The sequence below is a fragment of the Dreissena polymorpha genome, chromosome 5 (assembly GCF_020536995.1).
Source record: "Dreissena polymorpha isolate Duluth1 chromosome 5, UMN_Dpol_1.0, whole genome shotgun sequence".
Classification (NCBI taxonomy): domain Eukaryota; kingdom Metazoa; phylum Mollusca; class Bivalvia; order Myida; family Dreissenidae; genus Dreissena; species Dreissena polymorpha.
In genome coordinates, this window is record NC_068359.1 from 21,993,420 (window position 1) to 22,020,056 (window position 26,637).

General features: G+C 36.2%; 1 protein-coding gene and 1 long non-coding RNA gene across 5 annotated transcripts in view; one reads left to right on the forward strand and one right to left on the reverse strand.

Moving 5' to 3' along the window:
• The window catches only part of LOC127832039 (uncharacterized), a 43,804-nt gene extending 23,484 nt beyond the window's left edge, over positions 1-20,320 (forward strand). Inside the window, exons 2-3 of the long non-coding RNA XR_008026637.1 lie at positions 7,654-7,764; positions 19,997-20,320. This is a non-coding gene — a long non-coding RNA (uncharacterized LOC127832039). The remainder of the gene's footprint in view (positions 1-7,653; positions 7,765-19,996) is intronic.
• LOC127832037 (voltage-gated potassium channel subunit beta-2-like) overlaps positions 1-26,637 on the reverse strand; it is a 66,779-nt gene that overhangs the window by 22,677 nt on the left and 17,465 nt on the right. For 2 of the 4 annotated variants that reach the window (XM_052357179.1, XM_052357177.1), the window contains 7 exons: positions 24,245-24,274; positions 9,938-9,982; positions 9,040-9,084; positions 8,033-8,076; positions 7,669-7,755; positions 4,649-4,734; positions 1,721-1,841 (listed from right to left, as the gene is read on the reverse strand). In XM_052357179.1, coding sequence (XP_052213139.1) covers positions 1,721-1,841; positions 4,649-4,734; positions 7,669-7,755; positions 8,033-8,076; positions 9,040-9,084; positions 9,938-9,982; positions 24,245-24,274 — 458 coding nt within the window. The remainder of the gene's footprint in view (positions 1-1,720; positions 1,842-4,648; positions 4,735-7,668; positions 7,756-8,032; positions 8,077-9,039; positions 9,085-9,937; positions 9,983-24,244; positions 24,275-26,637) is intronic. The other 2 variants (XM_052357180.1, XM_052357178.1) reach the window with 1 other exon arrangement.

Genomic DNA, 26,637 nt, shown 5'->3' on the forward strand with positions numbered 1-26,637 from the left:
TCCAAACTTAAGATACTAATGATCAGCAAACAACATAAAACCTGATCAGACTGCGTGTTTGTCGCAGGCTGTTCTGATTTTATGCTGGTTGCAAAAGCCATTTGCACTTTGCTTCTGAAAGTGAAAGGGTTAACATTGTTAATACAAGTGAGGTAAAAATTAAAACAAAAACAACACTGCATTAACAATACCACCAATGTTAGCCATTGACCTCAGCTTTTATGATTTTTATAGTAAATTGTTTGCTTTATTTTTTGTCATGTGCGCACAGGCAATGGTCACTTGCCTGAAGTGAAAGACTAGCTAAGAGTCACATGAATTTCTTACCTGATAATGTTTCTATTGTTTTATTATTCCTATATTCTTAATATTATTGTTTTTGTTTTTTTTTAATTGAATACTTTCAATTGATATTCTTAACCTATTACATAGAATATATGACAAATTGTTATTACCTTTGTACCTTTGAACAGCAGCTTTACATCGTAACAGGCATTTTTAATTGTACTAAATTGGTACTATTTATCTTCACACTCAATGCAACTAAAGATGTGCTTTTATAATACAGTTCTTATAAAAACATGCGATACCAAATAAGAAAATTCCACATGTTTGAGCCCTGTTCTGGGATCACTGGGTTAAATTCATGTGCGCAAAGTGTTGTTCTAGATTAGCCTTGGATTCCCACAGGCTAATCAGGGACAACACTGAAAGCTTTAATGGAATGTTTCTCTTATAGAAAGTCTCTTCTTAATGAAAATCAGTTAGGGTGGAAAGATTCGTCCCTGATAAGCCTGTGCTTACTGTATAGGTTAATCTCAGACTACACTTTAAGTATATGTATCAAGCCACGTTTTACCAGAGCTTTGCCCAAATGCATGTATACAGTTTTAATACAAATATGCAAAACCTCATTACAGAATTTCAAAATACAACATGAATTATAACAATATTAAATATTCAAACACGGAATGAAGTAAATGTTTAACCTATACCACTCAGATATGCACTTTGAAGCATTTGTGGTCAGTGAAAAAATCAAGTTAAATTTAACACCATTCATACTAGATTCCAGTTTTAAAGGCTTTATTTCAAACCATAAGGTATTATTGAGCAGCAAACTGCATACAACCTGAACAGACTGAGAGCAACTTGCATGCTGTTCTGGTTTTAAGGTGGTTGCATAGTCTTTTTTACTTTGCTTCTAAGGCTGAAAGGATAAAGGCCTTCTAATATTATGGTAATTAAAGGCCTTCCAATCTTATGGTGGTTTAAGGTCTTCCAATCTTAGAGTTATTAAAGGCCTTCCAATCTTATGATGGCTAAAGGCCTTCCAATCTTAGAGTAATTAAAGGCCTTCCAATCTTATGGTAGTTTAAGGCTTACCAATCTTATGGTAGTTTAATGCTACCAATCTTATGGTAGTTTAGGCCTACCAATCTTATGGTAGTTTAAGGCCTACCAATCATATGGTAGTTGAAGGCCTACCAATCTTATGGTAGTTTAACGCCTACCAATCTTATGGTAGTTTAATGCCTACCAATCTTATGGTAGTTTAACGCTACCAATCTTATGGTAGTTTAGGCCAACCAATCTTATGGTAGTTTAAGGCCTACCAATCTTATGGTAGTTTAACGCCTACCAATCTCATGGTAGTTTAATGCCTACCAATCTTGTGAAAGTTAAAAGCCTACCAATCTAATGGGAATTTTAGGCCTACCAATCTTATGGTAGAGTTCAGGCATCTGTAGCTCGACTTTCTCTCTCTGGAACAGATGGTACTCTGTCTGCTCAGCTACTGGAGGAATCAGGTTGAACTGGCGCGCGACCGAGTATGCCTCCTACAACAGAATACATACCAGAGAGTAACGCAATGTATTTCCTGCGTCAGGAAATGTATGCTGAGCAATGGGCTCGCTATGTCAGTAAGAAGAGCACTGGACTACAAATGTGAGGATCACAGGTTCAATTAATGAATCTCACAACTAGCAACATTTCAATAAACAAGGGCTGTTTGTAAACCACGAATGCCCCCCAAATGGGCTGTCAGTTGTAGTGGCAGCCATTGTGTGATTGGCAATTTAAAGAAAAATTGCTCGCGTGACTCATGGAGTTGCTGTTGAGATGAGATGAGAGAGAGAGAGATGATCCGGACACCATTTTATTGCTTCAGGTCACTGTGACCTTGAACTTTGACCAAGAGTGCTGAAAATCAATAGGGGTCGGGTCATCTGACGGTCATGAAAAATGTCCCTATGAACTTTCCTGATCCTAATCCTAAGCATTCTCGAGTTATCATCTGGAAACCATTTAACTGTTTCAAGTCATAGTAACCTTGACCTTTGACCTAGAGTACTGAAAATCAATAGGGGTCATCTGTCAGTCATGAACAATGTCCCTATGAACTTTCCTGATCCTAAGCTTAAGCGTTCTTGAGTTATCATCCTGAAACCATTTTACTGCTTCAAGTCACTGTGACCTTGAACTTTGACCTAAAATATATAGGGGTCCTCTTCCAGTCATGACCAGTGTCCCTATGATCTTTCCTGATACCAGGCCTAAGCGCAACCAATGCGAAAGACAAAAAAATCTGACCGGACATGAGGTCTGATAACTTTTAAAATTTACCAGATTTACCGCATTTTACCGCACCTTAGTCTGCTTTAAACAAACAAAAAAAATACATTGTATAGTGTTTAATCGTTATGACTTTCACAATGTTTAACAATTCTAAATACAATAAAATAACAAAATTTACACCCGTTCAGTTAGCGCTTCCGGCCGTAAATTACACCCAAATTCGGCAGTATTTTGTCCTTTTAACAAATGGCGGAAGGCACTAGGACGGCTGATAATCTGCACTCATATTCTTGTCTAATATCGAATAATAGTCACATTACACAGCCATGTATGCTGACACAGATGCACCACAAAAACTTCTCGGGTATCTTTCCAGTCGCCAAACTGTGCTGTTCAGTGTCCAATCGGTAACGAGAATGCGTATCATAAGGACAGGGTTAACTGGCGATCATTATTTTTGATTGAAGTCAGTCTTGAAGTTAGCTTTTATCGCAGATTGATTTACAAGGAATCACAGTTTTAAAATTTACGCAATATCTACGGACTCTTGATGACAATATACGATCCGTGGCAATATCCAATGGTAATAAATCAGTACATGAAAGACGGTGTCGGGTATCATCGCACCTTTTTACCACAAACAATTATTTAAACAATTATTGTTCCTTAAGAAATTAAATGCAAATGGTTAGCAATTAATAACTTATGGCGAGCAAGTTGTGAAAACAATACCCGTTACAAATTGCATGCGCTAACAATTTAATTTAAGTAGAAGTATATTTCATCATATCCATTTTTAGAACTGAATAACACATTTCTTCTACAGCCATGTGATAATATTATTTTAGTACCTTCTGCACCATTCACTACACATGATGCCATGTAAAACCCCTGTTTTAATAAGAGCGCAAAATTTATGCTGAAATAGTTGATTTCCACACATGGAAAGCGTACATGTCAAAACAGACCATGTGCCATAACTAAATATATATAGACATGCAACTCGGAACATGTAGTATTTTTAAATGAAAAAATACATCGGCATTAATGCACACAATGAGATAGTATTGACACATTGAAACTATAGACGAAATACGTAAATTTATGAATAATAAATTAAAGTCGCTTATTGATTGGTTGTTAAAACAAAATATTACCAGTGAATATGAATATGCGCGCACATTGCGTCACTTGATTTACGCATGTTAAATGGGAATGATCCCATCCGAAAATTAACTTTTTATAAGCGCTTGCGTAAAATGGCGGACGTTTGTGTTTATAAAATTCTTAAACACATTAGCATCAATACTATTCATATTTTGGTTTTGAACATTGAAATCAGTTTTTGTTCATATTCTAGTTTCGTTTTCATTTTTTTACCAAAACACACAATTTATTTTTTGGTCAGACACAAGGTGTGACAATGTCGGAAATAATACAGGACCTCAGCAAATTTTATCAGAAATGTCCGAGGTCCGATGTCTTTCGCATGGGTTGCTAAGCGTTCTTGAGTTATCATCCAGAAACCATTTTACTGTGTCAGGTCACTTTGACCTTGAACTTTGACCTAGAGTCCTGAAAATCAATAGGGGTCATCTGTCGATCATGACCAATGTCCCTATAAACTTTCCTGATCCTAACCGCATTCATGAGTTGTCATCAGGAAACCATTTTACTGTTTCAAGTCACTGAAAATCAATCGGGGTCATCTGTCAGTCATGACCAATGTCCCTTTGAACTTTCCTGACCCAGGCTTAAGCATTCTTTAGTTATCATCCAGAAACCATTTTACTGTTTTGAGTCACTGTGACCTTGACCTTTTACCTAGTATGTGCATAAAGTGTTGTACCAAATAAGCCGGTGCACTCTGCACAAGCTAATCAGGGACAATACTTTTCGCCTAGACTGGATTTAAGCTAAAACGAAACTTCCTTTCAACGAAAAATACCACAAAAGCGGCAAGTGTGTGGAATGCACAGGCTGATCTGGGATGACACTTAAGGCCCATGCATGAAGCCCTGTTATTTTTCGAGCGGGCTAAAATACAGTGAGACAATCAGTGTGTTACCATGATATCTGTAGGAGACCATCTAGAGGTGCCCCAGTACATTGCCCAGCCCTGGTTGATCACATGGGTGAACGCTCTCACTGTCTCTGAAATACACAGTATTAACCATTTACCACTCACATGCGCACTTTGGCATGTGTGTTTTCCATCAGAAAATCAAATTAAATTTAAATTTTCTTACTAGATTCAAGTTGTAAATAAGGGCTTACTTCCCAACCCTTATTTACCAATGAGAAGCAAACAGCATAAAACGTGATACAGACTGCAAGTTAATCGCAGGCTTCTCTATTTCTTTTTCTGGTTACATATATCCATGTTTATTTTGCTTCTGAGCGGGAAAGGGTTAACCCTTTGCATGCTGGGAAATTTTTCGTCTGCTAAAATGTCGTCTGCAGAATTTCTAAAATTAGCATTTTCTTCTATTTTTTTCAAAGAATACTATCAGAATAGCAAACAGTTTGGATCCTGATGAGACGCCACTTTCTGTGGCGTCTCGTCTGGATCCAAAGTGTTTGCAAAGGCCTTTAAAATTTGGTTCCCGCACTGAAAGGGTTAAAGTATGTCAGCAGTAGTTGCGATCTCCATACAGCAGATATCTCCCCATGACTGCTTGTGATAACCACTGCCATCACAAGAAAATCCTTCCACATCTAAGTTATAAATTACATACATTTAAAAAAGGAAAAATTACAACAGGAAAATTATTGTAACACTTGGCTCAGCTATAATCACGTGGTTGGTTACAATGGCAAGTGTTTGATATCAAGTTATGCTCGGAACCATTCAAAGCTATTGAGGTTGCAGTAGCTAGATGCATGCAGGATTTAATGTTGATTGTTTACTTATTATTTACATGAACCTGAAATACAACATACTGAAACGCATGGAACTGTAAAACAAAATGGTAAATTTAACAAAACACGCATGCCCCCAAATGGGCTGTCAGTTGTAGTGGCAGCCGTTTAGTAAATACGTTAGAAACCATTTTACTGCTTCAGGTCACTGTGACCTTTACCTTTGAACAAGTGACCTGAAAATCAATAGGAGTCATCTGCCAGTTATGATCAATGTACCTAAGAAGTTTCATGATCCTAGGCCTAAGCATTCTTGAGTTATCATCCAGCAACCATTTTACCTTTTTGAGTCACTGTGATCTTGACCTTTGACCTAGTGACCTGAAAATCAATAGGGGTCATCAGCCAGTCATGATCAATGTACATATGAAGTTTCATGATCCTAGGCCTAAGCGTTCTTAAGTTACCATCTGGAAACCATCTGACGGACCGACGGACTGACCGACCAACATGTGCAAAACAATATACCCCCTCTTCTTTGAAGGGTGGCATAATAAACAAGGCTATTGTCAAGCAATATGGTCCCCTACCGGCTCCACCATTGTCAGAAATTCCACCATTTTCAGATTATTTATTTTTTTGGTTGCCATAGCAACCACAATTTTTGACGTAGGAAAGTAATGAAATGATGTGCATAATGTCCATATTGCCATCTATCCATGTTGCAAGTTTCATGAAAAAATATTAAAACTTAAAGTTATCACAGGATCCAGAAAACCACCATTTTCAGCAGTATTTCTAGTCTATTTGTTGCCATAGCAACCAGAATTTTTAACGTAGGAGCAAAATGAAATGATGTGCATAATGTCCATATTGCCATCTATCCATGTTTCAAGTTTCATGAAAAAATATTAAGAACTTTTAAACTTATTGCAGGATCCAGAAAAGTGTGACCATACATGCCATAATTTTTCAGACCAATTCCGGGACATTTAGTTAAATTGTCCGGGACTTTTTGCCGATTTTCCGGGACATGTATAAAATGTAGCGATATTTATAGACATATGCATTTTTGGTACGTTTTTTTTGTTTCGCATCGTTAATTGCAAAAGTTCGAAAGCCTATCCGAAATACACATGATCTATTAACGTCAAATTAAACATTACTTCTTCCGTTACTAGATACAAGCCACGTGTTTTCAGTGTAAGCGTTCTAAACATAGATAGTGACGTCACTGCGTTATTGTTATTAAGTGTGTTAACCCGTAGTTCTTGATACGCCTTTGTTCATTTATAACATTTATATAATAAAAAATACAACAATACAGTACCGTTAGATCATCAACTTAAATCAATTCACAATACATACAACCAATCACAATAAAACAAATACAACAAAACAGTACCGGTACATCGTCAACTTAAAATCCGGACAGTCAGATGTGTGAACAACTATCCTTTGCCCTTACGCAGTGGGAAATAATGACGTAGTAGATTAAAGTAAATTAACAACCACATTAAACAATGCCGCCTTTTCGGTTTGACCGCGAACGTGAGACAATCGATATGATAACAGGACCCCTGTTAATTGATCGATTTTGACACGTATCGTAGTCTGCCTATTCGGGTAGGCATTGTCATGGAGACGCTGCAGATATACCTAGATTCGAGGTGCAGTTAAGCCTAAGATAAGGTACATGTATATATGGATTTTGTAAATTCCGGGACATTTGACAGATTTCCGGGACAGCGGGACAAGTTCTTCATTTCCGGGACTGTCCCGGACAATCCGGGACGTATGGCATGTATGGTGTGACAGACAGACTCACAGACAGACAGACAGACAGACAGACAGACACACAGAGCGCAAACCATAAGTCCCCTTCGGTGAAACCGGTAGGGGACAATAACAGTAAAGAACTTAAAACATCCCGAACACCCCTGAAGACCTTGTTCCTGAGAACATTTTAGCCTTTCCCTGGGAAAACAGGGCTCAATGAATGGGCTTGTATGGTATTTTTCACACAAAATTAGTCTCTTTTTTGCAATAATCCAGTTTTAAGTGGGAAGTGTTGTCCCTAATTTCTCTGTGCAGACTGCACATGCTGATATGGGTCAACACATTATTTACATACATTAAGCCCCCTTTTCCCAAAGCTATTCTTACAAATAATTATTCTCATTTAAGAATTTTTTGGAATGCCCCTTCTAGGAGCCTTGTGCCTACCTTCCATGGGTGTGTGGACGTCAGGCTTGTTGGCGAACACGATGTCAACGTACTCCAGCTGTAGCCTCTCCAGGGAGCCCTTCAGACCTACAACAGGTAAACATCCACAATATAACAGGTCAACATCAACTATATAGCAGGTTAAAAACCACTATATAACAGGTAAACTTTGACTATTTATCAGAGGAACATCAAATAGAAACAGATTCACATCCACTACATAACATGGTGACATCCATTCAATATTCTGCTAAGAATGAAACTATTTGCCATATTGAAAAGGAATATATCTCAATCTTTAAAGTGGTAACTGCCAATTGTTTACATTATACAAACAATAACCAAAAGAAATCCTTGCAGTTACCTTCAATAATGTGTTTCCTTGACAACCCTTTTTCAGTTTCTGCCCTGAAAAATGAGAAACAACAAATAAATTAGCCAATAAAAAAGAGCATCTATTTTATTTATTTTCTAAGTTTTACCATATTCATTTGCACATTGAGATTTCAATTACAGTTTGCTATGATAAGACATATAAATCAACACACAAATATATATTAGTCACGTTTAAATACCTTTAAATAGCACAACTGCAAAACCTGTATGGATGAAAACCCTGTTTTCTACCACCATTAAATTAAATGCTATTTCAACCTTTATTCAGCCCAGATTTGTTCTATTTAAAACTATATACTGTTAATTTGAATTGCCTGATTTGAATTCATCTCTATTTCAAACTCAAAACCATCAGTGTTGCCCCTAAACTGATGCTTTAAGCGCAGTCTGCACAGGCTAATCTGATATGACACTTTATGCACATGCATTAAGCCCTGTTTTCCGAGACAGCATCTCAATTGAAATATGGTAGTTGCAATGGTTAAAGGGGCCTTTTTAACATTTTGGACAAAATTGAAAAAAATTGCTTCAATTTCACAACATTTCTTTGCAGTTATGATATTTGCGAGGAAACAGTAATACTGAACATTAACTATGCTCAAAAATATCAATCACATGCATCTTTTGACGATTTCAAAACCTGAAAATTATAAAGTGTTACACACGCTAAACATTTGAAGTTCTTTTGTCATCGTTATATTTGTGACATTACGAGGATTGCTTATTTTAAGTCTACAATAAACCACTCACTATGTGAGCAAGGATGCCCAAGTGGTTTAAGTGATAGACTTTTACTCCAAGGGTCTGTGGTTCGAGCCCAGTTGAGCATTAGTTTTTGTATCTGTAATTTTATCATTGTTTTAACTTGAGCACTGTAGTTCCAATGTTCACATTAATCAATTTTAAGCATTAAATGACAAACTTCAATACATGTCAAAATCTGTGAAAAGGTCACTTTAAGAACTGGTCACTTACTTTCCTCCCCAGTAGATCTTAGAAGACACAATGTAGCTGGACCTCCTAAACAAGAAACAACTGGTCAGTAATCAGGCTCTCTGACCAAGTAATAAAATATGAGCCACAACATGGGAAAATGGTCTTATGCCATAGGCGGCTATGGGAAAATGGGTCTTATGCCATAGGCGGCTATGGGAAAATGGGTCTTATGCCATAGGCTGCTATGGGAAAATGGGTCTTATGCAATAGGCGGCTATGGGAAAATGGGTCTTATGCCAAAGGCGGCTATGGGAAAATGGGTCTTATGCCATAGGCAGCTATGGGAAAATGGGTCTTATGCCATAGGCGGCTAGGGTAGCTCAAGACAAGCCAGAGCAGCTGGGCAGTCTGGTCAGGAGCTACCCTGTCCTCTATGAAGTCGTGCTAGGTTTCATAGTGTCATAAGCAGATGCTGGCCTCATATTAATTAGACCTATTATCTTATGACACTGATCATATTATATAACCGGGTATTTCATTTTTGCTAACAAGGCCATTTTAAGATTATTCAAGCTTCATGACACTGACTTGTCCATGGTGATATCAATATAAATATGCAAATACGGTTTCTCAGATTTATCCTTGCATACGAATTTATGGGTGACGGAATAATTTTTGGTATATAATCAAAGCAATGATGTCTCAAAACGAACTTATCATTCCAAGTAACGATTCCTTTAAAGCACTAACCATACAGCTCGTGCAAAGTAATCATATGCCAATTGGAGTGACAGAAAAAACATTAAGGAAACATTCTTATTTAATAACTTGGAACCATGGAAATAGGAACTTAGATTGGAACTTCAAAATTGGAACATGGGAATTCAAAACTGTTCTGATTACTTACAGCATAATAATATTTGAGTAGACCACTTACCTCCATTGTTTCTTCTGTAAGATGTTCCCTAGAACAATTTCTGCCCTGGAAAAAGGTCACCTTTCATTAGAATACCATTATAGTTAAAAGAATTGATATCTGAATATTTGTTCATGAAATCAAACAAGACAACAGTAGTATCCTGGCCATAGTACTGAGATATCCAGAAGTGGTAGCCGAAAGTTACAATACAGAAGGACCAGCTGCCTTTCGAATTCAAGCTGTGCTTTCAAAAATGTGGTTGCCATGGTCCAGCTGACTACCATAATGTCAGAGGCCTGGGCTAGTATTCATAAAGCTCCTAAGGGTAAACTTAAGAAAATTCCTTAAAAAATTAAAAATTCCTTAAGTCTTTTGCTCTTTCATTTTGGTGTCTTTTTTCATTGAATTGGTTTATTTAAGTAAATTTTGCTTAGAAGAACAGTATTTTGAAATTACAAAACTGAAATCATTAGAATTTCAATAGAAAATTTAATTTTAAAATTTTCCCTTAAATCCAGCATATGTAAAGACTTGCCTTATTTCGGAGCTTTATGAATACCAGCCCTGGTCAAATATTCCACTAAATAAAAAAAATGTCCTGTTTTTGACTGCACGATGTGTACATCAAAATTTTGCATCAAATGAATTTTTGTATTCAATGTTTATGACTGGAGAATTTAAATAGCATTTCAGAATTTCTAAAGCGTTTGCTAAAATCGCAGAAAAAATAGTGTTACAATATCAGTTGAAAAAAAAAAGTTTTGATTTGGTATAGGTATTATTTGTGGATCAGCTATCAAATAACTGTTTCACAATGTGTACATCAAAATTGTGCATCAAATTAATTATTGCATCCAATGTTTTCACAAATTATGACATGAATGGATATCATGCATGCACAGAGTTTTCATTAACGCCCTAAAAATCTGGAACTATGGTGTAATACATGTATATAAAGCTCAGAAGCAATTAATATTTACCCCGTATATAATAATTATTTTATTACAATGAACACAATTACTGTCATTTACAGAACATTCAAGAGGCATAAACAGATGAAGAAAATCTTTGTTTTAAGCAAAATATTCAACATTAAAACTAATTGTTCAATACACATCACCCCTTTGTGCAAAAAGCAGGGGTTTTCAGCCGTATATAACAGAGGCCTATTAAAGGCCGCTTCCCAATTGAAAATTTCTTTAAAAACATGCAGTTTTCCCAAAAATCCTAACTTACATCAGCCTTTTCATTTCCCAAAGCAGTAATTTTAGGGAGAATTTTTCCCAAAATGAGCAATTTCTTCCCAAAATCCATAGGCTAGGGCCTTTTCCCAATGAAGCGAGAAAAAACCTTTAACAAGATGCGTTTGTGAAACACAATGTCCCCCTATATGACGTTTGACTTTGAAGGATGACCTTGACCTTGTGAAGGATGACCTTGACCTTTCACCACTCAAAATGTGCAGCTCCATGAGATACACATCCAAATATCAAGTTGCTATATTCAATATTGCAAAAGTATTCATAAAATAAGCGATTTGGGCCACATATATTTGACCTCTAACCTTGAAGAATGACCTTGACCTTGACCTTTCACCACTCAAAATGTGCAACTCCATGAGATGCACATGCATGCCAAATATCAAGTTGCTATCTTCAATATTGCAAAAGTATTCATAAAATGAGCGATTTTGGCCATATATATTTGACCTCTGACCTTGAAGGATGACCTTGACCTTTCACCACTCAAAATGTGCAGCTTCATGAGATACACATGCATGCCAAATATGAAGTTGCTATCTTCAATATAGCAAAAGTTATTGCAAAATAAAAAAGTTGGCGCAAACAGACAGACCAATAGACAGACCAACAGACAGACCAACAGACAGACCAACAGACAGGGCAAAAACAATATGTCCCCCACTACTATAGTGGGGGACATAAAAAGGTACCATGTTACGCTGAAATTGAAAGGAACATGGCACATTTTTGCTCCAATAGAGTGAAAAAAATTGATTATCGCCCATCAATTGTTAGATTAAACTGATTTGTTTGAAAACCAGAACTAGAACCGAGGTATGTATAAGCCATCATGTGGGGTAGATAAAAATTTGCCCCCTCTGACAATATTAGATTCCAATGTCATTGCATTTAAAAAAATATATATGGATGATTATATGAGATTATAAAATGAGAAATTGAAGTGCGATAAACTTAAATGACGTACATAAAATATTTCTAGTTATGACCAGAAATATACCAAAATAAATATTTAAAAATAAAGAAAAATAACAAGCAACACCAGACAATAATTTCTAGAATATTTATAGCACTCTTTTTTTAATTATCGAAAAAAATAAATACTTTTTTACATAAAGAAGGTGCAAGCAAACATTCACATTTACAACGTAAGCCACCATTGAATTTAAACACACCATAGTTTGTCTCTTGCTTTATGTTTTTATAAGCCTTTCTAACTTAACATCTTTATTTATCCCATTTTCAACGCGACATTGACGGTATAACACATTTATATGGAATATACTAGCCTGTATTCAACCTTGTGGGATATACCTGTCGCGTGCACGGACTACTTTTTACTTTACCACTGAATGACTTTTCATAAGAAATAAAGTCCAGAAAACTTTAGCTTCAAAATTATACGACCTTCAACCTTTAAATCTAGTCATGACATAATTGTTCGCCATCTGTATCATGAATCAGCTGCTTGATTGCGTCAAAAAATGACAAACTTATTGCATCATTTTCCCCAAAAATGTTTTGACGATTTATTATAAACGGGACTTTACACATGTACATGTACTGTATATCGACATACACAAATGTATTTGAATTGTCAATTTATCACATTTTCCTTATTCCTTGTAATGTGCATTGTTTATAATCCATGCATGTACTTTTGACATTTAAGAATGTACAACAAGCCATACACATATCACACAATTCATAAATAATCTGCAATATTTGCTTTCCGATTTAATTCATGTTAGGCATAGAGCTGTGTAAAGTATAAGATGGTAAAAATAGCACCACACTGGAATTCGGAACGTCCCATTTTGTACACAGGTATTATCCACTCATTTATCTGTTGTGTAATGGAATGTTTTCCATTCTTTCTGTATTTATATATTAAATTATTTTCTTGTAAAATAAGGGCAATTACCATAGACAAATAAAACATTGTGAAAGTTTAAACATAATTATGTTTGTATGCAGAAATCTGCAAATGCAACCGAGTTTACCGGCTATTATTTGATAAACTGCTCCGGTTCATTTTAACAGCAGTAATGTACATAGAGTACATGACGAAGCGTGTGACGAAGAAGAAAGTTTATTGAGTTTGTTCTCATTCGAATATAAAGATATGATGGCATAAGGGTCTTTATTGAACTATGCTAAAATAATTATTAAAGACCCCAGATGCAAAATCGTCAATTATTGAGTTAAATGGATTATTAGATGGATTTTAAAGGATAATTAAAGGTAAGATACTAGTTCGAACGTGTTTTGGTTTTTGTTTGTACTTTTGTCGTTCCCTATTTTCGGGGAAATGATTTTAACATGGGCGCCATTGATGCATTGGATTACACACGGCATACCCATATCATTATATAAACAAGGGCTGTTTGTAAAACATGCATGCCCCCCTATATGGGCTATAAGTTGTTGTAGCAGCAATTGTGTGAATACGTTTTTTGCCACTGTGGGTGGTGGTGGTGGTGGTGGTGGTGGTGGCGGCCGCGGCGGTGGTGGTGGTGGTGGTGGTGGTGGTGGTAGTTAGTAGTAGTAGTAGTAGAAGTAGTAGTAGTAGTAGTAGTAGTTAGTAGTTAGTAGTAGTAGTAGTAGTAGTAGTAGTAGTAGTAGTAGCAGTAGCAGTAGTAGTAGTAGTAGTAGTAGTAGTAGCAGTAGCAGTAGCAGTAGCAGTAGCAGTAGCATAGCAGCAGCATTACAATACCAATACTTAAGAATTATCAAATGGGAAAAGGTAACCTAGCACTGGCAGTAAATATGGGGCTCAATTACAGGTCAGATTTGGAATCTCTGCTGTAAAATGAGATTTTAAATGAAGTAAAGGGAGGCAAATGCGGTAATAACAAGATGTGTTTGTGAAACACAATGTCCCCCTATATGATGTTTGACATTGTAGGATGACCTTGACCTTGTGAAGGATGACCTTGACCTTGACCTTTCACCACTCAAAATGTGCAGCTCCATGAGATACACATGCATGCCAAATATCAAGTTGCTATCTTCAATATTGCAAAAGTATTCATAAAATAAGCGATTTGGGCCACATATATTTGACCTCTGACCTTGAAGGATGACCTTGACCTTTCACCACTCAAAATGAGCAGCTCCATGAGATGCACATGCATGCCAAATATCAAGTTGCTATCTTCAATATTGCAAAAGTATTCATAAAATGAGCGATTTTGGCCACATATAATTGACCTCTGACCTTGAAAGATGACCTTGACCTTGACCTTTCACCACTCAAAATGTGCAGCTCCATGAGATACACATGCATGCCAAATATCAAGTTGCTATCTTCAATATTGTAAAAGTATTTATAAAATGAGCGATTTTGGCCACATATATTTGACCTCTGACCTTGAAGGATGACCTTGACCTTGACCTTTCAACACTCAAAATGTGCAGCTTCATGAGATACACATGCATGCCAAATATGAAGTTGCTATCTTCAATTTAGCAAAAGTTATTGCAAAATGTTAAAGTTGGCGCAAACAGACAGCTAACCAACAGACCAACAGACAGGGCAAAAACAATATGTCCCCCACTACTATAGTGGGGGACATAAAAAGAACATGCATAAACGGTAGTTGTTTCCCTTGTTTGAACCATGCTAAATCCTTGAAATGCCTATTTCCAGTAACTGTGACCTTCACCTGTGACCTTTGACCTAGTGACCTCAAAATCAATAGGGGTCATCTGCGGGTCATGATCAATGTACCTATGAAGTTTCATGATCCTAGCCCCAAGCGTTCTTGAGTTATCATCCGGAAACCACCTGGTGGACGGACCGACCGACCGACCAACCGTCCTACCGACCGACTGACCGACATGAGCAAAGCAATATACCCCCTCTTCTTCGAAGGGGGGCATAAAAACACGTTCTGCGCGTCCTTAAATTCGTAGCCCGAAGTCGGAAAACGTATTGCCCTGTATATAAAGTCAAATAAAGTGTCAGTCGCTGCAATTGTCTGTTTACTCGTCGAAATTGTCAAGGTCGTCAATGGTGTACATGTATGTTGACATCAACATCATTTTGTCAGGAGCAATTGCCGCTATATTGGATTTTGATAATTTTCTTTCTAAAATAAAATGAATTATAGTAAAGTAAAATCTTCTTTTCGCGGTTGTAATGTGTTACAATTCCCATGCTGCATAAAATTGAATCGAGGCATATGGTGATATTTTTACTCGTTTTACGGTTTGTGTGTGAATCTTTTTAAGACTATTTTGCGTACCAGAACAAATACATTTATATCACTACGCATTGTTACATTAGTTAGTTTTAAAGCGCTTTTATGAATGAATTAAAATTACTGTTAAGGTTATAAGATATATTTATGTTAAATGCAACGTTAACAAAAATCAAATGGGATAAATAGAATACTAGGATTAGCGTTGCATACAGAGAAGTTTATGTTGCTTGGCTCGAACTGCGAAAGCGCTTGTCGCGCTCCCGGCGTTCTAAGCATCGCAACATAAACTTCTCTGTATTCAACGCTAACCTAGTATTCTCTATATCTAACACCACTCTCTCTATTCTCTAGTATCTATTTGCCTCATCATTAATCTCACCAAACCAGCTAAAAGACCAACTTCAAACATGTTCAAAGAAATCCCCTAATGGCAGAATCTTGTTATTGTGTAGAACACATCCATTAGTACTGATTAGACATTAACAGCCATCAATACAAGCCTGTGAACAAATGCACAGTTTGCATTCTTTATAAATAATAATGTACTCTGTATACACATTCAATTTTAGTCCAATACCTACAACCACACTTTGTTATTCAGTGGAAATCAGATTTGTATATTTAGTAACCTTGACTTTGATCTGACAGGCCAAAAATGCAATCTGGAATTTGTGCCAAATGTAAAAATAATATCGTAATCTAATTTTCTAGCAAAACATTGTACTAAGTCCAATAACCACCTTATGTGCAACAGAAAATGAACAGAAAATGAAAGATGCACAACACCATGTCTAATTGAATACAGAAAGTATTAAAAACAGAGTGCATAGTACAGCGATTTTTTTTCCTTCTTTATAAAGTACCAGTAAACGGCAATCTCCCAAAAATTACGAAAAAACTACAAATTTCCCAATTGCTGGCCAAAAAAATCCCAATTTAAGGTAAAAAAAAAAACAAAAAAATTTTTTTTTTTTTTTTTTTTGGAAAATGCAACATTTTGTTAGTTTTCCTGTGCAGCTCTATGGTTTGAACCTAGGTAAATATATAGAGAATACTAGGTTAGCGTTGAATACAGAGAAGTTTATGTTGCGAGGCTTAGAACGCCGGAAGCGCGAGCCTTGGCGAGCGCTTTCGGTGTTCGAGCCGAGCAACATAAACTTCTCTGTATTCAACGCTAATCCTAGTAGCTCTATTCTATTTATCCCATTTGATTTTTTCAACGTGACGTTTAACATAAATAGATCTAATAACCTTAACAATAATTTTAATTCCGTCATTAAAGCGCTTAAAATCTAACAAATGTAACCATGCGTAGTGATATACATGTATTTGTTCTGGTACGCGAAATAGTCTTTAAAAAATTCACACACAAACTGTAAAACAAGTAAAAATATCACCATATGCATACATTCAATTTTACGCAGTATGCGAATTTTAACACATTACGACCGCGAAAAGAAGATTTTACTTTACTATAATTTATTTTATTTTCGAAAGAAAATGATCAAAATCCAATCTGGCGGCCATTACTCCTGACAAAATGCTGTCGATGTCAACATACATGTACACCATCGACGACCTAGTTCTGGCTACCATTACTTTAAATGTCGCTTTTTATGATTTTTGACTGGCGCGACTTTGTACAGGTCTGTCAATACTAAATAAACTGTACGCTGAAGTTTCTTTTGCTATCGAAGACCTTGACAATTTTGACGAGTAAACAGACAATTGCAGCGACTGACACTTTATTTGACAAAATATACAGGGCAATACGTTTTCCGACTTCGGACGGCGAATTTCAGGACGCGCAGAACGTGTTTTTTATATAATGTTATGGGTATGCCGTGTGTGATCCGATGCATCAATGGCGCCCATGTTAAAATCATTTCCCCGAGATCAGGGAACGACAAAAGTACAATCAAAAATCAAAACATGTAAGAACTAGTATCTTACCTTTAATTATCCTTTAAAATCCATCTAATAATCCATTTAACTCAATTATTGACGATTTTGCATCTAGGGTCTTTAATAATTATTTTAGCATAGTTAAATAAAGACCCTTATGCCATTCTATCACTTTATTCAAATGAGTATATGAACGCGATAAACTTTCTTCTTCGTCACACGCTACGTCATGTACTCTACATTACTGCTGTTCAAATGAACCGGAGCAGTTTATCTAATAATAGCCGTTGGTAAACTCGGTTGCATTTGCAGATTTCTGCATATAAACATAATTATGTTTAAACTTGCACAATGTTTTATTTATCTATGGTAAATGCCCTTATTGTACGAAAAAATAATCTAATATATAAATACACAAAGAATGGAAAACATTCAAGTACACAACAGATGAATGAGTAGAAAATACCCGTGTACAAATGGGACGTTCCCAATTCCAGTGTGGTGCTATTTTTACCATCTTATACTTTACACAGCTCTATGCCTAACGTGAATTAAATAGGAAAGCAAACATAGCAGATTATTCATGAACTGTGCGATATGTGTATGGCTTGTTGTACATTCTTAATATTTAAGTTAAATGTCAAAAGTATATGCTTTGGTTATAAACAATGCACATTACACTAAATAATGTCATATGACTAGATTTAAAGGTTGAAGGTCGTATAATTTTGAAGCTCAAGTTTTGTCGACTTTGTTTCTTATGAAAAATCATTCAGTGGTAAAGTAAATATACATAAAAAAATAACAAAACAAAAATCGTGTAATTTGATATTTTATTTCAACATTTCTTTTGGTGAATATATCATATATATTTTTTTCTGCAAAATATGCACATTTTCTTTTCATGGGTGACCTTAAAATTCGATCAATGAACCAAACAATTTCGACCTAATTTTAGCGCATATCGCATGACGTCATTTAAAAAGTAGTCCGTGCACGCGACAGGTATATTCCACAGTGTTGAATACAAGCAAGTATAGACTCTATTCCACAACGTGTTATACCGTCAATGTCGCGGTGAAAATGGGATAAAATATTGACAGCTTCAAAACACTTGGAATCAATTTTAAAGTATTTGGGAGCATATAAAATCAAGTTCACCAATTTCCCGATTTGAGGGATTCACGACTCGATTTTTCCCAAATTTCAGGTTTTCACGACTCAATTTTTCCCAATTGGACCGGTACGGGTACTTTTCCCAATTGGACAAAAAAAAATCACTGACTATACTGTACTCAAACATATAAATCAATTAACAATATTACGCACAATATCAGTGAAAAAGTATGTATTATATTAGTAAACACAAAGAATTGTGATTAGCTCAAACCAAGCTTGAATAATCATGCTAGTCAATACTTTAGATTTAAGGCAAATATAATGCCAATAATAAATGATATCATGTATTTAGTAATTATAGGTAACACCAAGGCTATAGTGTGCCAATTGGGTCCACATATTCTGCAGTAGTGACCGGAGGTCCGATTTCTCGAAAGGTTGCAAATACAAGCCTTTGGCAGACCATAGCCTACATCTATTTTTAGAACATGATGATGAGAATGAATATAAGCCATGATTTAGTATGTCTATGCACTAACATAAACAAACCACCAAAAATTAAATCATGACGTCATATGGGAGGTCCTTAGTTATTTTTACAGATTTTTGTTGTTGACATTCATAACTGATAAAGTCAACTGAAATGGAAATCATACGTTTTAAAAAGTGTCTCCTTTTAACATTTACATTTTTTGTGTACTTAACACATGCACTGCAGCTGCCATTTTAAGTAGCTAATTACAGATGTGGCCTATGACCGATTATTAAAAAGAATTGTTTGCCAATAAAAAATACAGGCAATCTTGCAAAAACACAAAAATCTGTGTCTTTGGAAACCAAATGTGAATCCCATGCTCTTTGGCACTATTGATAATCAATATATAATTTTTGCTATTTATTCCAATTTATTATATATACTTCTGATGTTAAAAACATTATTATACTGGCAATCTTGCAAAAACACAAAAATCTGTGCCTTTGGAAACCAAATGTGAATCCCATGCTCTTTGGCACTATTGATAATCAATATATAATTTTTGCTATTTATTCCAATTTATTATATACTACAGATGTTAAAAACATTATTATACTGATGACAAACACTGGATAGTTACTTCATAATTGTTATGACTGGCAAAATGCTGCTTTATGCATAGAACTTAACGTGGGACACAGGCATCAAAATGCAGACATTCAGAATGTTAGTAGTCATTCAAAGACAAGTAATAACTGGTCTAAGGTCAATCTTATACACTTCAACAACGTTATTTCGAACACCCATAATTCGAAGTCACCGTTATTTCAAAGTATTTTTTTGGTCCCAATTTGGGTTCTTCGTTGTTTAATGTAAAATTTCATTAGTAATCCGAACTTTGTTTAACCGAAGAAATCGTTAATTCAAAGTGATTCTGTCAGTCCCAACACTATTATTTGCACCTAATTATCAATCTTTAATCCGCAGTCAAAACGGCAAAACACTGAGAGAAATTTCACACCTTTGGCATCTGAGCGTGGCGGTTCAAAAGCTGATAATTACACCTTTGTCGTCTGCGCGTAGCATGCTAATTTTATAATGTCCTCAAAAGGCCAGCGATCAGCAGATGCAGTAGAAGATGAACCTAGCGACGACGATGAGGCCGACAATACAAGAATGAACATGGTATCCAATCAACGTGTGACCACATGCATCAACAACGTAAGGCAATTCTGCAAGCAAAACACACGCAGAAGTTAGTTTTTCAATGTTCTTGACTAATAGGAGAAATATGTTACACGCGTATAGTTTAGTACTGCTAATGCCGGTGTTCAGAGAGACATTGCTTCTCATTTCAAAAAATGTTAATTTGTTTCCGTAAATGTATTCATGTACTTACATGTATGATAATTTGTGCTTTTGGTTATATTTTATATGTTCTGATAATTTTTGCTATTCATTATATGTTATATGTTCTTTAATTAGAGACAAATTTAAAAAAGAATCGTTTTGTTACAAGTAGAAATCTATTGCTATTTGACCAGTTTACAAGTGTAACCGAACCATGCGAATTCCACAACGTTTCATTTTTACAGAATCATAGAGGTCTTTAGGCAACTGTTTATTTCGAATTATCGTTAATCCGAAGTAGCTTTAACGGTCCGGACGACATAGAAATAACAATGTTGAAGTGTATTTTTGTAAGTATATCAGTTTGAAACAAGAGATGTGTTTGTCAGAAACACAATGCCCCCTATTGCGCCGCTTTGAAGCCATAAATTTGACCTTTGACCTTGAAGGATGACCTTGACCTTGACCTTTCACCACTCAAAATTTGCAGCTCCATGAGATACACATGCATGCCAAATATCAAGTTGCTTTCTTCAATATTGCAAAAGTTATGAAGAAGGTTAAAGTTTTGGTTAAAGTCTTTGAATTTGTTTTTTTGACCTTTGACCTTGAAGGATAACCTTGACCTTTCACCACTCAAAATGAGCAGCTCCATGAGAGACACATGCATGCTAAATATCAAGTTGCTATCTTGAATTTTGCAAAAGTTATGACCAAGGTTACAGTTTTGGTTAAAGTTTTGGGACACACACACACACATACAATGACAGACAGGCCAAAAACAATATACCCCTGATCTTTCGATCCGGGGGCATCAAAAGTTAAATAAGCCTAAGTATACAAATGTAGCCTCGCCAAGAATCAAAAATGTGACCCTGGACTTGTAGCCCAGCACTATAACAACTAAGCTAGCTGACCTACACATAGTTTTTATTTTGCTTCAACTATGGAAGCACAAAAATAAACAAAGGGCCATGATGTCCATAAAGCACTAGCCAAATTATATAATTTTAGACTGAACCTGGTGACCTAGTTTTTTAGCACACTTGACTCAGTTTCAACAAACATGGCCTTGAAATTTTAAAGTTTAACATTCCAGCCATGTTTCATCAAGATTAAGCAAAAGATGTGGCTTTCAGAATGGTTACATCTATTTTCTAAGATTTAACCCTTTCAGTGCGGGAACCGAATTTTGAAGGCCTTTGCAAACAGTTTGGATCCAGATGAGACGCCACAGAACGTGGCGTCTCATCAGGATCCAAACTGTTTGCTATTCTGATAATATACTTTGAAAAAAATCGAAGAAAATGCTAATTTGATAAATTCAGCAGACGACATTTTAGCAGACGACAAATTTCCCAGCATGCAAAGATTTAACATGTAAACCTAGTTTTTGGACATTCTTGATCCAGATTCAAACTTAGCCCAGATATTGTTACGATAAACATTCAAAGTTTCATAAAAAGTAAGCAAAACAAAATCTCAATGGTGGTAACAAGCTAAACGTTGATATGACAAAACGCACTAGGCCTAACACAGGACTTATGGTGATCGCAATAAATCAGTGCTCACTCAGTCTAGTTAAAAAGCAAATCAACCATATTTTGGTAAGTTCTAAATATATTCAAGGGGGAGACAAGTAAAAACAAGAGCACCGCCTTGCGGGGGCAGACCGCTCATCTATTTTCTTTTTAAAGGTGAAGGGACTCTCATTTTCAATCACAAAGGAGGGAGGGGTGGAGTGAAGAGGGGTGTATAGTGTGGGGGTGAGGACATTTATTACATTATTTTCCAAAAATAATGCGGGGGGGGGATGGGGGGGGGGGGGGTGGTTCAAACATAAATTAATAAAAATAAAAATTTGTGTTTTTTAACCGTTTCAAAAAAAAAAGAAATTTGGGAGGGTGGGGTGGAGGGGGTATAGTGTGAGGGTGTGGTGGTCATTTGTGAGATGATCTTAAAATAAAAAAAAAATTAAAAAAAAATTAGGGGGGGGGTGGGATTCAGGTGGGAGGAGGGGGGGCGGATTCTTGGGTGCGATGGTTGGAGGGTAGTTCAAACATAAATTAATAAAAATAAAAATTTGTGTTTTTTAACCGTTTCAAAAAAAAAGAAATTTGGGAGGGTGGGGTGGGGGGGTATAGTGTGAGGGTGTGGTGGTCATTTGTGAGATGATCTTAAAAAAAAAAAAAAAAAAAAAAAATTAGGGGGGGGTGGGATTCGGTGGGGGGGAGGGGGGGGGGAATTCTTGGGTGCGATGGTTGGACGGTAGTACAAACATAAATTAATAAAAATAAAAATTTGTGTTTTTTAACTGTTTCAAAAAAAAAAGAAATTTGGGAGGGTGGGGTGTTATAGTGTGAGGGTGTGGTGGTCATTTGTGAGATGATCTTAAAAAAAAAAAAAAAAAAAAAATAAATAGGGGGGGGGGGGGGGGGGTGGGATTCGGGTGGGGGGAGGGGGGGGGGGAATTTTACGGTGTGATGGTTGGACGGTATTTCAAACATAAAATAATAAAAATAAATCTTTGTGTTTTTTAACAGTTTCAAAAAAACTAATTTGGGGGGGGGTGGGGTGGGGGGTATAGTGTGAGGGTGTGGTGGTCATTTGTGAGATGACCTTAAAAAAAAAAAAAAAAAAATAGGGGGGGGGGGAGGGCACGGGGGATGGTTTGGGTGGAGTCTATTGTGGTATGTCAGGTAAGAGTAGTTTTGTCAAAGTATCAATCAAATCTAATCATAAATAAAGAAGTTATGGCAATTTTAGCAATATTTAATAATTTGACATTGAGAGTCAAGGTCATTCAAAGGTCAAGGTAAAATTCAACTTGCCAGGTACAGGAACCTCATGATAGCATGAAAGTATTTGAAGTTTGAAAGCAATAACCTTAATAGTTAAGAATAATGTGGATCGAAACACAAAATTTAACCATATATTCAAAGTTACTAAGTCAAAAAAGGGCCATAATTCCGTAAAAATGACAACCAGTGTTATGCAACTTGTCCTTTTACTGTACCCTTATGATAATTTGCGAGTGTTCCAAGTATGAAAGCAATATCTATGATACTTTAGGGGTAAAGTGGACCAAAACACAAAACTTAACCAAATTTTCTAAGTATAAAGGACCCATAATTCCGTCCAAATGCCAGAGTTACATAACTTTGCCTGCACAGTCCCCCTATGATAGTTAATAAGTGTTGCAAGTATGAAAGCAATAGCTTTGATACTGTAGGAATAAAGTGGACCTAAACACAAAACTTTACCAAATTTTCAATTCTCTAAGTATAAAAAGGGCACATAATTCTGTCAAAATGCCAGTCAGATCGAGTTACATTACTTTGCCTGCACAGTCCGCTTATGATAGTTAGTCTGTTTTGCAAGTATGAAAGCAATAGCTTTGATACTTACGGAATAAAATGGACCTAAACACAAAACTTAACCAAAATTTTCAATTTTCTAAGTATAAAAAGGGCACATAATTCTGTCAAAATGCACGCCAGAGTTATCTAACTTTGCCTGCCCAGTCCCCTGATGATAGTAAGTAAGTGTTCCAAGTTTGGATGCAATAGCATTGATACTTTCTGAGAAAAGTGGACCTAAACGCAAAACTTTCCAAAATTTTCAATTTTGTAAGTATAAAAAGGGCACATAATTCTGTCAAATTGCATGCCAGAGTTATCTAACTTTGCCTGCCCAGTCCTCTCATGATAGTAAGTAAGTGTACCAAGTTTGAATGCAATAGCATTGATACTTTCTGAGAAAAGTGGACCTAAACGCAAAACTTAACCGGACGCCGACGCCGACGCTGACGCCAAGGTGATGACAATAGCTCATAATTTTTTTTCAAAAAATAGATGAGCTAATAACACTATGTCATTGTTACGGGACATAATTTAACATTTCTATAAAGCATTGCAGCCCAATGAGCTAAAAGTGGCGCAAAGCAAATAAATAATACCAAAGCAACAAAATCTAGCTAAAAAAATTCTGGCTGTTGTGAGAAAGTTACCTCATGGCTAGCTGGTCTGCAAAATGAATTCTGGAAGGCAAACAAATACATGGTGCAATATACTGCTTTATCAACCTCACTCTGTAAAAACAGGTCTTACTGCATGTGCATAAAGTGGCTTCCTTGACTAGCCTGTGCAGTCTGCACAGGTTTAGCAGAGACGACACTTTCCACTTTTTTATGGTATTTTTTGTTTAATTGAAGTCTCATCTTACCGTAAATCCAGTTTAAGTGGAAATGTCGTCCCTGATTAGCTTGTGTGGGCTGCACAGGCCAATCTGGGAAGACACTTTACGCACATGCATTAAGCCCAGTTTTCACAGATCAAGGCTCATATATTTATGGTGTTAGCTGCATCGCCAAGAAAACAAAAGTCAAATGAAATAGCTAGGCAACAGAAAAAAATATACATGCTGAAAACAAAAGAACACTTAATATTATTGAAACAAGATTGTAAATCAGGAAATAAGGGACATCCTAAGGGGAGAAAACAATCTTTGATATATTTACACTTTACACTTTAAAGGGATACTACTCTACTCAATCATCATAAAAAATCAATTATTCTACAAAGAAATGATGCTTTAAGCAAATAATTTTAACAGTATTTTTACTTAGCATAACGAAATAGTCATTATTTCCAGCAGAATAAATAGGTCTGCTTCTGATATAGTGTTAATACTATTTGAATCATGATTTGTTTTTGCAATTAACTACAAAGATATTTTACGTGTTTGTATAGTGCAGGAGGTAATAAGAAGTGTTTGTATAGTGCAGGAGGTAATAAGAAAAACATGCATAAAGAAAATAAGTGATTGACAGAAGCAACAAGGCTGCCTGAAGGCCTAAGGCACTCACACAAGACCCCACGGAGCTGTTAGTGTTCTTACGGTTTCACAATAATACCATACAGAAAACTGTCCCATCAACTGGCATCAATGTTTTGAACAAACCACAATATTTTTTTAGCAAAGCCAATAACCAAATACAACACAATATCTCAATAGGCCGAAAAATTAAACTTCTGGTGTGTTTAGATGGTTTAGCTATAACCATATAAGAACCCCTCCCTCCCCCTCCCCCTCCCCCTCATGGCTGACCTGTTTTTCCGTTAAAGCCACACACCTTGAAATGAAAGTAAGTTTAAGAATAAATAAGGAAAATATTTTATCTATGCCAATAAAAATTTATATCTGGTGGTTACAAGGTAGAAATCCGTCTTTTTTGCGCTTTAAAACTTAAAAACAAGAGGGCCTGCAAGGCCCAAAGTCGCTCACCTGAGATTCAAAGGAACTGACCTGTTCTGTGCAGCCCAAGCTGTCATATGAACAAAATGTTCTCACCAATTTTCATGATTAGTGAACACCCTGGCAGCCACATTTTTCAACAGACCAGAATCATTTTCATACACATCTAAGATATCATTTAAACAAATATACTGACAAAGTTTGATGAAGATTCAGAAGTCCATATAAGGAAAAATGCCCTTCCCACTGGTGGCCATGTTTTTCAAGAAACTGGAACCAATTTTGTACTTGTCCAAAATATCATTTGGACAAATCTTCTGACAAAGTTTCATGATGATCGTACAATAAATATGGCTTCTAGAGTGTTAACAAGGTTTAACTATAGCTATATAAGGAAAAATGCCACGCCCCCTTGGCGGCCATGTTTTTCCACCAACTGGAAACATTTTCGAACTCATCCAAGATATCATTGAGACCAATCTTCTGACAAAGTTTCATGAAGATCGGAAAATAAATGTGGACTCTAGAGTGTTAAAAAGGTTTTACTATAGCCCTATAAGGTAAAATGCCACGCCCCCTGGCGGCCATGTTTTTCAACCAACCAGCATCATTTTCAAACTCGTCCAAGATATTATTGGAATGAATCTTCTGACCGAGTTTTATGAAGATCAAACAATAAATGTGGCCTCTAGAGTGTTCACAAGATTTTTCTATAGCCATATAAGATAAAATATCCCGCCCCTTGGCAGCCATGTTTTTCAAGCAAACGTAACCATTTTCGAACTCATTCAAGATATCATTGAGACCAATCTTCTGACCAAATTTAATGAAGATCAGACAATAAATGTGGCCTCTGGAGTGTTCACAAAGCAAATGTTGACGGCGCACGACGCACGACGGACAAAAGGCGATCACAAACGCTCACCATGAGCATGTTGTGCTCAGGTGAGCTAAAAAATATTAAATCACTTGCTAACTAGGCTTTAGATTTAATGACAATTTTTTTTGCACACTTTCAAATGGCATCTATATGTATTGATTAACATGTATTTCATGTCAAGGTGTGTGGCTTTAACACAGACCATCTCTAACTCTGAGAAATCAAAAGAACAAATTTTCAGGGCAAGCTTCGTGAAGATTGTGCAA